At 42.0% G+C, this 13,163-nt stretch overlaps 1 protein-coding gene across 5 annotated transcripts in view; it reads right to left on the bottom strand.

Moving 5' to 3' along the window:
- Positions 1-13,163, bottom strand: part of LOC140740842 (transcription factor Maf-like) — a 471,464-nt gene that overhangs the window by 412,170 nt on the left and 46,131 nt on the right. The window contains exon 2 of one of the 5 annotated variants that reach the window (XM_073070397.1): positions 8,081-8,440. The exons of the other annotated variants lie outside the window; for them this stretch is intronic. Within the exon in view, the coding sequence (XP_072926498.1) occupies positions 8,431-8,440 (10 nt within the window). The 3' untranslated portion in view covers positions 8,081-8,430. Of the gene's footprint in view, positions 1-8,080; positions 8,441-13,163 lie in introns of those variants that run through there. 5 annotated transcript variants of the gene reach the window in all.

The following is a 13,163-nucleotide window of genomic DNA, read 5'->3' on the forward strand; positions in this document are numbered from 1 at the left end:
GAGATTCTGCAGATGCTGAAACTCGAGAGTAACATACATGAAATGCTGAAGGAGCTCAGAAGGTCAGGCAGTGTCAATGGAAAGTAATAAAGAGTCAACTTTTCAGGCCAAGACCATTCACAGCACCAAACACCTCCTCCTGTGCCCCAAAGTTCTATGAAACCGTGTGCATTAAATCAACCTCAGCTGAGAGGGCACTGGGCTTTATTGACAAGAAAATCATCCAATCCCCAATTGTCTTTGTTTTAGTTGAGGAAAGCATTATTTGAGTATTTCTGTGTCTTTCGTGGGGCAACAGGGCAATGTGATAGGAAAGGTATAGGACTAAGTGGGAGAACAATTTTTCTCATTCTTTGTAATACCTTGACATAAAGATTGAAGGTTAAAGGAAAAGGGATCCTTTAGCCAGAGGACAGTGTATCTATGGAATTCATTGCCACAGATGGCTGTGGCGGCCAAATCATTGGTATATATTGTTAGGTTCTTGTTTAGTAAGGGCCTCAAAGGTTACAGGGAGAAGGCAGGAAAATGGGGTTGAGAGAGATAATAAATCAGCCATGGTGGAATAGTGGAACAGACTTGATGGGCTAAATTGCCAAATTCAGCCCTGATGTCTTATGGTCTTATAGTTTTATGGAGGGTATGGTTCAACCTCCACGTCAAATCTGATGCAGAGTTCCATGTGTTACTGGGGACTGGCACATTACCGAAAGTTTTACCTCACTGATTTCTCCCTTGACCAACACTGTGAAAAGGCTGTTCATTACTTCTGCAATCCGTGAAAGCTTTAGTGTTACATTGTGTGCTGTATTTGCTAATTCAACTCAACTATCGCACTTCCAAAATGAGGTTCATTGACCGTGGCACATTTTGCAATGTCCTGTAGGGTTGGTACTATGTGATTGTCTCTCTTTCTTGATCATGTACTGTGGTGTTCTCCTATGATTGTAAATCAGTGTAATGCATGTGTTACCATGACCCAAGGTGAACTATAGGCTTCAAAAGTGGGTAATTTAACAAAAAAAAGTGTTGAACTGACTGACAAAGTCTCCACCAACTCTTCTTTTTACTTACACTAATCTCTTCAACTGAATTCACTCTCAACAACTGCATAGATTCACCATCCTCTGGCTAAAGAATCCCTTATCCTTTATCCTTCAATCCTACATATATTTGTCATTTGATTAATTTTTCCTTCAAAGATTCTTGGTCTTTCTCCTTAACTTTAGCTGTGCAGACAAGTATAGATGCTAAACTAATTGTCCCTTCTTTCTGATAGTCACCCCAATCAATACTTTCTCCTTAGCTATGAACTACTCTGAAAACCACAAACATCCCTATCTCAATAATTACTTCTTACTCCAGAGATAGCTTCAACTGTCTCCCATCACCAACCTTATCAGCCACTGTCTCCCACACCATCACCAACCTTATCAGCTCTGGGGATCTCCCATCCACAGCCACCAACCTCATAGTTCCCACACCCCGCACTTCCCGTTTCTACCTCCTACCCAAAATCCACAAACCTGCCTGTCCAGGTAGACCCATTGTCTCAGCTTGCTCCTGCCCCACTGAACTCATTTCTGCATACCTTGACATTGTTTTATCCCCCCTTGTTCAATCCCTTCCCACCTATGTTTGTGACACTTCTCACACTTTGAATTTTTTCAATGATTTTAAGTTCCCTGGCCCCCACCGCCTTATTTTCACCATGGACGTCCAGTCCCTCTATACCTTCATCACCCACCAGGAAGGCCTCAAAGCTCTCCGCTTCTTTTTGGATTCCAGACCTAACCAATTCCCCTCTACCACCACTCTCCTCCGTCTAGCGGAATTAGTTCTTATTCTCAATAATTTCTCCTTTGGCTCCTCCCACTTCCTCCAGACCAAAGGTGTAGCCATGGGCACCTGCATGGGTCCCAGTTATGCCTGCCTTTTCGTTGGCTTTGTGGAACAGACCATGTTCCAAGCCTATACGAGTATCTGACTCCCCTTTTCCTTCGCTACATTGATGACTGCATTGGCACTGCCTCCTGCACGCACGCTGAGCTCGTTGACTTCATTAACTTTGCCTCCAACTTTAACCCTGCCCTCAAATTTACCTGGTCCAGTTCCGACACCTCCTTACCCTTTCTTGATCTTTCTGTCTCCACCTCTGGAGACGGCTTATCTACTGATATCTACTATAAGCCTACTGACTCTCACAGCTACCTGGACTATTCCTCTTCGCACCCTGTCTCTTGCAAAAATGCCATCCCCTTCTTGCAATTCCCCCGTCTCCGCCGCATCTGCTCTCAGGATGAGGCTTTTCATTCCAGGACGAAGGAGATGTCCTCCTTTTTTAAACAAAGGGGCTTCCCTTCTTCCACCATCAACTCTGCTCTCAAACGCATCTCTCCCATTTCCCGCATGTCTGCCCTCACCCCATCCTCCCGCCACCCCACCAGCCTCCAGGTCCAACGTATAATTCTCCGTAACTTCCGCCACCCCCAATGGGATCCCACTACCAAGCACATCCTTCCCTCCACCGCTCTTTCTGCTTTCCGCAGGGATCGCTCCCTATGCGACTCCCTTGTCCATTCGTCCCTCCCATCCCTTCCCACCAATCTCCCTCCTGGCACTTATCCTTGTAAGCGGAACAAGCAAAAGCAGGATCTCCCAGTGGCCACACATTTTAATTCCACGTCCCTTTCCCATTTTGATATGTCTATTCATGGCCTCCTCTACTGTCAAGATGAAGCCACACGCAGGTTGGAGGAACGACACCTTATATACCGTCTGGGTAGCCTCCAACCTGATGGCATGAACATTGACTTCTTTAACTTCCATTAATGCCCCTCCTCCCCTTCTTACCCCATCCCTGATTTATTTATTTTTCTCCCCTCCCCTTTTTGTTCTGTCTCTGCCCATAACTCTGCCTGTTCTCCATCTTCCTCTGGTGCTCCCCTCCCCCTTTCTTTCTCCCTCGGCCTCCCGTCCCATGATCCTTTCCCTTCTCTAGCTTTGTATCCCTTTTGTCAATCACCTTTCCAACTCTTAGCTTCACCCCACCCCCTCCGGTCTTCTATCATTTTGCATTTCCCCCTCCCCCTCTTACTTTCAAATCTCTTACTATCTTTCCTTTCAGTTAGTCCTGATGAAGGGTCTCGGCCTGAAACGTCAACAGTGCTTCTTCCTATAGATGCTGCTTGGCCTGCTGTATTCCACCAGTATTTTGTGTGTGTTGCTTCCATTTTAAATGTATTTATTAGGCTTTGGGAGTGGAACACATCACTGGTACCAGCCTACCCGCCATAGATGACGTATATACAGAAAGGTGCTGGAAAAAGGTCAGCAATATCATGAAGGATCCCACTCACCCTACTTATGGACTATTCGTCCTGCTCCCATCAAGGAAGCAGCTATGCAGCATCCATACCAGGACTATCAGACTTGAAAACAGTTCCTTCTCCTTAGACTGTCAGGTTGATCAACACCTCCAACCATTAACAGATCCTACCATTGCATATACATCACCTGGCATCACTTGATGTACAGTACATACAGTCAGCTCATATATATAACAGTTACTTGTACATTGTTTTTATAGGATAACTTTCAAAGTTCAAAGTTCATTTATTATCAAGGTATGTGTACTATTGAGACTCATCTCCTTACAGGCAGCCGCAAACAAAGAAACCCAATAGAACCCATTAAAAGAAGATGACCATTGAACACACAATGTGCAGAAGAAAAACTAATCATGCAAACAATAAAAGTAATCAGATAACATTCAGGACTGAAGTTCATGAAAGTGAGTCCACAGCCACAAAGCCAGTCTTCACTGCAGCCGATTCAGGGCCCATTAGTTGCAGATCATAACCTCAGTTCAGCACAGAGATGAGTAAGGCTCACGGAGTAAGCCTCATATTTATATTTATTGTGATTGATTTTGTTTTTATAGTGTTCTTTATTGTGTTTTTTTCTCTACTGCTCTGGATCTGGAGTAAAAATCATTTTAATAAACAAGAGAAAATCTAATGATGCTAGAAATCAATGTAACACATTCAAAGTGTTGAAGGAACTCAACAGGCCAGGCAGCATCTATGGAAAAGAGTGAACAGTTGACGTTTTGGGCCGAGACCCTTCATCAGGACTGGAACAAAGAGATGAGAAGTCAGAGTAAGGAGGTGGGGTTGAGGGGAGGAGGAAGTACAAGTTGTTAGATGATAGATGACCCGGGGAGGGATGAAGTTAAGAGCTGGGAAGGTGATTGGTGAAAACGACAAAGGGCTGGAGAAGGGGAAATCTGATGGAAGAGGACAGAAGGCCATGGAAGAAAGGGAAGGGAGAGGAGCACAAGAGGGAGGTGATGGGCAGGTAAAGAGATAAGGTAGGGGAGGGAAATGGAAATGGGGAATGGTGAAGGAGAGAGAGGGAATTACTGAAAGTTCGAGAAATCAATATTAACGCCATCAGGTTGGAGGCTACCCAGATAGAATATAAGGTGAGCTCTTCCAACCTGAGTATGGCCACATCGTGGCTGTAGAGGAGGTCCTGGACTGACATGTCAGAATGGGAATGGGAGGTGGAATTGAAATGGGTTATCATATGGAGATCTTACTTTTTCTGGCAGATGGGTCATAGGTGCTCTGTGAAATGGCCTCCCAAATTATGTTGGGTCCCACCAATCTACAGGAGGCCACACTGGGAGCAGCAGGTGCAGTAGGTGATCCCAACAGACTCATAGGTGAAATGCTGCCTCATCTGGAAGATCTGTTTGGGGCCCTGAATGACAGTGAGGGAGGAGGTGTAGGGACAGGTGTGGCACTTGTTCCATTTGCAAGGATAAGTGCCAGGAAGGAGATAATTGGGGAGGGATGAATGGACAAGGAAGTCATGTAGGGAGCAATCCCTGAGGAAAGCAGAAAGTTGGGGGAAGGGAAAGATGCGCTTGGTGATGGGATCGTGTTGGAGATGGCGTAAAATGGAGAGTTTGTGCTGGATGTGGAGGCTGGTGGGATGGTAAGTGAGGACGAGTGGAGTCCTATGCCTTGTGGGGTGGCGAGTGGATGGGGTAAGGGCAGATGTGCATGAATTGGAAAAGATGTGAGTGAGGGCAGCATTGATGGTGGAAGAAGGAGAGCCCATTTCTTTGAAGAAGGAGGATATCTCATTAGTTCTGGAATGAAAAGCCTTATCCTGAGAGCAGATGCAGTGGAGATGGAGGAATTGAAAGAAGGAGATGGCATTTTTACAAGTGACAGGATGGGAAGAGAAATAGTCCAAGTAGCTGTGAGAATCGGTTGGTAATAATCATTTTGTTCTGTTTTACACTCCTGTACTGTAGAATGACAATAAAGAATTCTGAATCTTGAATAAACAATCTCGATGAGTGAATTTTGTTTGTGCTAATGAATTAGAAGATTAGAAAGCTTGAATCATGAGCTCTGGACAAATTAAGTCAACTGCTATAGTAATTTGGATAATTAAGAAGTTATGTTTAATGAGTGTATTGCTTCTGTCTGACTAATGAAGGGAAGTGATGATCTGTAGCCTAGTTGTCAGCATGACAGATATTTCCTGTCTATTCATTGTATTGACATGTGCTACTTACAAGCAGATAGAAAGGAACTGTTAATATAGTACTGGAATCTTGGTGAGTATCATTCAGCACTAAAACGTAACAATCCTGCGCTTTGTATGAATGAAGAATTGACTCATCTGATAATTCTCCTGGTGCAAGTTGAATGCAAATGCAGTCTGGGTTTCTGCTTCTTTGAAGGTATTTGTGTCAAAGATCATTAAAACATGCTTTGTACCCTTGCGTCATTCAACGTTCCCAAACGGTCCTCTAATGTGGTTGGGACATAATGAGAATCAGAGAGAAGAATGGAAAATCTAAGATGTTTGCAGATTGTGATTTGCAAGATCTGACTGTTTGTAAGTTTCCTTTTGAGCATAAGTTTATCGAGCCTTTTATCTTTGAATTCCGTTTGGCTTTTTTTCCTTATTTACAATTCTTTTAAACAAAGGTTAATTTAAAGTGATGTTCCCCGCATTGAATTCAGTTGGAAAAACATACTCCTTGCGATTTCCATCATGAAGAGATGGAATACTTGAGGCTGTTTTTGACCTGGTAACTGAAAACAACGTTTGCTGTGGTAGTGAGACAAGAGCTCCTGCAAAATCCCGGACTTGGTTTCCCCTTGACTAATCTTAGCCTGAAGCATCTGATAAAGCTGGAACATAATGTCTACAGTGCCCCATCTCCTCATGATGGAAATAGGAAGGAATATGTTTTTTCAACTGAATTCAATGTGGGGAACATCACTTCAAATTAACCTTTGTTTAAAAGTATTATAAAGTACTTAAAGTTTGTTCCAGTTGAAAACCAATCATATAGATGTTGGATGAAGCCTGGTATTAACATTGAATAACTCCAACAGTGAATGAGTGATTTGTCCTCTTCTATACTTGGAATGAAGCTCTGTGAATCTGGTTCTGCTGGAGGGTACAGTATCCCATAATGAATCAAAGTATTTTGGAGAAAAAAAATTAAATTAGATGAGGACCAGAAAAAGATATCAGACAACACCTCCAATCTATCAATTTATTGCATAATTTCATCTTTTCATACATGAAGAACTGCCTTCACCCTTCCACTCTCAATAAAAGCTGATTTATCAAAATTCAGAGTAACTTTATTATCAACGTATGTACATGTCACCATGTACTACCCTGAGATTCTTTTTCTTGCAGGCGTTCACAGTAGAACAAAGAAATACAATAGAACAGATGAAAATCTACATGCAAGCAAAGACTGACAAACAGCCAATATGCAAAAGAAAACAAACTGCACAAATACACAAAAATAGATAATAAACAAATTGATCGATAGATAGATAGATAGCTGGATGAATGCAGGATACTGAGAACATGAATCTTAGTCCTTGAAAGTGAGTCCATAGCTTGTGGAATCAGTTCAGTGTTGAGGTAAGGGAGGTTGTCCATGCTGGTTCAGGAACTTGATGGTTGAAGCGTAATAACTGTTCCTTAACCTGGTGATGCAGAACGCAAGGGTTCTCTACCTCCTTCCTGATGGCAGCAGTGAGAAGAGAGCATGGCCTGGATGGTGGGTGTCCGTAATAGTGCTTTCTTGTGCTATATAACATTATGCCATACAACATTCCCAAAAGAAGTGTAATGGAGGAGACAGGTTGAAACCTGACCATGCCCTTTATGCATCCCTACATCTACCTTCTCACTAGTACTCTGCAAGGTTTAACAGCATCTATATATACTCTCACTGATATCAGATCAACTCCCTATAAGCAATTGTTTTATAGCACAACAGTGAATTTTGGGGTATGGATGACTCTATTGCAAAGCAGATCGTGGCATTTATAGGACAGGATCAAAATGATTTACAGGGCTTGGGCTTCATTGAAGACATTGGTGCACTTTACAACTGAACTGAAAATTAAGGGATGGGAAAGTTTGCACTGCAGTGAGTATGTCATTGTGAACTTCAAAGGGTTAACTATTAGTTACAGGAATCTATAAACTGGAATTGACCCAAGTCAGACCACATTGTCTTGTACCAATTCTTTTCTGAGCCAGCAGAGTGAGCTCTGTGGCAGTGCTATGCTGATATTAACATCCAAAATGACGGTCAAATCGAGGGGCAGACACTTGGATTGCCCTTCGGACTTACGGGTGTTCTCCTGGAATTTGTTCACCTCTTAGATTTTATACAGCTTTATTGCACTGTGCAAGCCTAAATCCTTACCTTATTTCAACATGCACAGTTCTATAATTAAAGTTCTGGACCAAGAATCTACTACACACGATCTCAAAGTTCAGAATAAATTTATTATCGAAGTATGTGTACATCACCATTTGCTACCCTGAGATTCATTTTCTTGTGTCAATTCACAGTAGAATGAAGAAATGCTATTGAATCAAAGAAAAACTACAAAGTCTAACAAACAACAAATGTGCAAAAGAAGACAAACTGTGCAAATATTAAAAAAGATATAATAAAAAATAAATAGTAAATAAATAAATTTGAGAACATGATCTGTAGAGTCCTTGAAAGTCAGTCCATAGGTTGTGGAATCAGTTCAGTCTTGAAGTGAGTAAAGTTGTCCACACTGGTTCAGGAGCCTGATGGTTGAAGGGCAATAACTCTTCCTGAATTTGGTGAGGTAGAAGCTATGACTGCTTCCAATAGGAGCAGCAAATAGAAAGCATGGTCTGGATGGTGTGAGTGCTCAATGGGATGCTGCTTACTTGTGACAGCATTTCTTGTAGATATGGTCAATGGTAGGGTGAGCTTTCACTATGATGGGCTGGGCTGTATCCAATATTTTTTGTAAGCTTTTCCATTCTTGGGCATGATGTTTCCATTACAAGCTACGATGACTTGAACTATCTGTGTTAAAACCATCAAAAGAACCTGAAATAAAAACAGAAAAATCTGGAAAAGCTCAGCAAGCCATGCAGCATCAGTGGGAAAAGGAGTAAAACTTCTCCTCACAGACAGAGTGGGACTTGCTCAGTATGCTCTGCATTGTCTGAAATATTCCCACAACCTTCCAACTCACTTTCAAGGACTCTTCATCTCATGTTCTCAATATTTATTGCTTATTTATTTATTTATTTATTTGTTTGTTTGTTTGTTTGTTTGTTTATTTATTTATTATTATTATTATTTCTTTGTTTTTGTACTTGCACAGTTTATCATCTTCTGCACATTGGTTGAATGCCCAAGATGGTCCGGTCTTTCATTGATTCTGCTATGGTTATTATTCTAAGGGTTTATTTAGTATGTCCACAAGAAAATGAATCTCAGGGTTATATATGGTGGCATATGTGTATTTTGATAATAAATTTACTTTGAACTTTTTATTTCTGTGCTGAGTATTGGAGGTTGAAAAGTGGAGCTCTGGAATTACAGGCAAAGAACTGCGTGGCAAATACAACACAAAGCAGTCTATGAGGCTCAATGAGTTAATGTTTCTGAATTTTACCTAACCCTAACAGCTTCTGTTCTTGTTCTTCTCTCCCTCTAATGTTGACCCAACTCAGTGAACACACGGCTTGTGCCGGGAACAATGCTGTCACCTGTTGTTCATAATAGGCCACTGATGAATACTTGAAATGTCCAAACTATTTCCAATGAACCATTAAAATTAGATCACCTAATCCTAGATATCTTCTTCCAAAACTTGGGTTCTGTGTAGAAAGTGCCCTCAGAGTATAAAGTAAGGGTGAGGACAGGCTTGCCACCACAGCCAAAGTTAATGGAAGTATTTTACCATGACACATTGGAGCAGAATTAGGCCACTCAGCCCATCAAGTCAGTCCTCCATTCCATCTTGGCTGATATTACTCCTCACAACCCCGTTAAGACTAGATAGATAGATAGATAGATAGATAGATACTTTATTCATCCCCATGGGGAAATTCAACTTTTTTCCAATGTCCCATACACTTGTTGTAGCAAAACTAATTACATACAATACTTAACTCAGTAAAAAATATGGTATACATCTAAATCACTATCTCAAAAAGCATTAATAATAGCTTTTAAAAAGTTCTTAAGTCCTGGTGGTAGAATTGTAAAGCCTAATGGCATTGGGGAGTATTGACCTCTTCATCCTGTCTGAGGAGCATTGCATCGATAGTAACCTGTCGCTGAAACTGCTTCTCTGTCTCTGGATGGACTATAGAGATTGGAACAGAATAAGGCTGTTCAGCCCATCAAGTCTGCTCCGCCACTTCATTATGGGTAATCCATTTTCTCTCTCAACCCCATTCTCCTGCCCTCTCCCTGTAACCTTTCATGCCCTGATTAATCAAGAATTGATCAACCTCTGCCTTAAATATACCCAATGATCTTACCTCCACAGCTGCCTGTGGCAACAAATTCCACAGATTCACCATTCCTCCTCATCTGTGTTCTAAATGGATGTCCCTTAACCCTCTCCAATGTTAGCATATCCTTTCTTAAACAAGAGGCCCAAAACTGGTCACAATACTCCAAGTGAGGCCTTACCAGTGCCTCAGCATTATATCCTTGCTTTTGTCAAAGGTTCAAAGGTTCATTTTATTATCAAAGTATGTCTACAGAATACAACTCTGAGATTTGTCTTCTATTCTAGTCCTCACAAAATGAATGCTAACATTGCTCTTGCTTTCCTCACCACTGACTCAACCTCAACCAATCTCATACTCCTGCCTTCTCCCCGTAACCTTTGATGTGCTTACTAATCAAGAACCTATCAATCTCTGCCTTAAATATACCCAGTGATGTGGCTTCCATAGCTGCCTGCGGCAATGAATTTCATAGATTCAACATGCTTTGGCTAAATAAATTTTCCCTCATCTCTGTTTTAAAGGGAAGTCCTTTGATTCTGAGGTTGTGCTCTCTGGTCTTAGACTCCCTCACTGCAAGAAATACCTTCTCCGTATCCACTCGATCTCAGCTTTTCAATATTTGATAGGTTTCAATGAGATCCCTCCCCCCCCTCCCCCATCGTTCTTCTAAACTCCAGTGAGTACAGAGCTAGAACCAGCAAATACTTATACGTTAACCCTTTCATTCCTGGGATCATTCTTGTGAACCTCTTGTGGAGCCTCTCCAATGCCAGCTCATCCTTTCTTAGATAAAGGGCCTAAAACTGCTCACACTACTCCAGCTGCGATCTGAGCAATGCCTTATAAAGCCTTTCCATGATGAATAAGGGTTTTACACAAATTATAGTATTGACTCATGAGTGTTTCCTTCCAGCCTTGCACTGTTACTTATAACTTAAACAAAATATGTGTCACATTAACAAGAAATGCCATCAAATTTCACTCAGTGGCATGGTGTAAATGTTAGCTATGGCTCAGAGCACTGAAATAGAAGGTTGTAGATTCAAGCTTGCGTGATTTGAACGGGATGAGGGGGCTTCAGGGTTCTGATGTTTCTATCACTCATTCCATAGGTTTTTTTTGATTTGTTGATGGTGGTGAAGAGTGAAAATTTCAGGCTGTATACTATTTACCTTCTCCTGATTTAAATTTGATTGGAATGCTACACAACTCCAATTCAGCACTAAGGGGACTGCAACTTCAGAGGTACGAACTTTTGAATTCAATCTGAGGCCCAGTCTCATTTCTTCAGTGGTTGTAAGAAATCTTATAACACCCTTCTGAAACAAGATACTGCTGCCAGAGCTGGCCACGCATATATTGGTTGCTCTAATTTTACATGGCAATAGTATCTTCACTTGAGAAAGCTCTTGGCTGTAAAACAGGGGCATGAAAAGTACACTTGTATGTGATGCTCTCCTTCTTTTACACAAAATTGGAGATACTCCTTCCAAAGTTCCCTCTTGAAATCATGCTTTCTCACTACAAACACATCAGAAAATCAAGGTGGAAACACATACACCTGGTTATGTGTTCCTGTGTGCAGGTTAGTAACTTTATGCTGTTCATTGAACAGTTATGGATTTGTGCAGTTCCATCAAAATAACCCAAACCTCACTTGTCTAATGACACGCGTGAGTCTCTTTGCATTTTCGTTTCAGTCAGGGGATTAATACGCCAGTGTTGCTCAGAATCGAAGGACATCTCTGTAGAACAGAGATGAGGAGAATTTCTTTTGGCCAGAAGGTGGTAAACTGTGTGGAGTTGTGGAGGCTAAGTCATTGGGCATATTTAAAGCAGAGGTTAAGAGGCTCTCGATTAGTAAGTCGTGTCGAGGGTTACAGGGAGAAGGCAGGAGAATGGGGTTGAGAGGGTTATTAAATCAGCCACAACTGAATGGCAGAACAACTCAATGAGCCGAATAACCTAACTCTGCTCCTATGCCTTAGGGTCCTGTGGACACCACTTAGGTCATTCAGATCCTAATTTTATGACCCCAGTTTGACTTCCTATATTCCTAATCATAGTGTGGCACGGTAGCATAGCGATAACATAATGCTATTCCAGCACCAGTGACCCGGGTTCAATTCCACCTCCATCTGTAAGGAGTTTGCATGTCCTTCCCGTGACCACGTGGGTTTCCTCCAGTTGCTCTGGTTTCCTACCAAAGATACACAGGTTAATAGGTTAACTGGTCACATGGGTGTAATTGGGTGATCAGGGCTAATTAGAAAGGACTGTTACCATGCTGTACCTCTAAATTAAAAAGAAATAATCATTCCTGGAATATCTGAAGTGAACTTAACTGGAGGCAATTCTATGCTGTTCTCTTGAAATAGTAAATGCAAAAGAACTTGGAAGTAATCCTTTCAGACGGTAGTTTACCATATAGTTTGCACACAGTGTTCTTTAAAAAAACAGAAGTTTTGTTTCAGTTATTCTGGGTTACTCACAGTGCCCCAGTTACTGAGTTACATAAAGGAAGATTTCTTTACTCAGTCATTTTGAACTGTCCCAGTGACTCAAGGTCCCCCCCCCCCCCCCACTCCATTTTCAAATGTTGTCATCTACTCTAACAGTAGTAGTGTGATCACTCGAGCTGAGTATGATTGTCTCCCGAGCGGTTATTCCCTTACTGGAGAACGCCTGTGCGTGACTTTGTTTAATGTGGGGAGGCCAATGCATTGGCAGCCACCACACAGTCCTGACAGCATCGCACTCAGGAGCTCAAGAACTCACAAGCCTCTCTACCACGACAAGGTGACGATCGTTGGAGAAGACTAGCAGAAGGCACAACAATTGCCTTCCACAGCCCTGGATATCATGTAAGGAGGAAAGAAATCAGCTCGGCTTCCAGTCACTACAAAAGACTGCAATCGACTACAAATGACTACAATTGCATGTCGGTGGCTGAAGGGTTGGCTCTTCTGCTGTTCTGTTCTGCTGTTCTATACTTGAAAATGAATTGAAGGTAAAATCATGAAACCCTGTGGGATGATAGACCACTGATAGGTCTCAAGATAGGCTCACAGAAGTGGACTCAGTGAACATTGGTTTGCTGAGCATTGTGCTTTCACTGAATGTTGTGGGCATGCTAAGTTGGTGCTGGGATGTGCAGCGACTCTTGTGGGCTGCTCTCAGCACATTGTAGGTTGCATTGGTTGTTAATGCAAATGACACACTTCACTGTATGCTTCAATGTAGACATGATAACCAAATGAGTGACTCAGTAAGACAGAAGACAGTCAATGCCCACAGAG

This window comes from Hemitrygon akajei, chromosome 17, assembly GCF_048418815.1.
Source record: "Hemitrygon akajei chromosome 17, sHemAka1.3, whole genome shotgun sequence".
NCBI lineage: Eukaryota > Metazoa > Chordata > Chondrichthyes > Myliobatiformes > Dasyatidae > Hemitrygon > Hemitrygon akajei.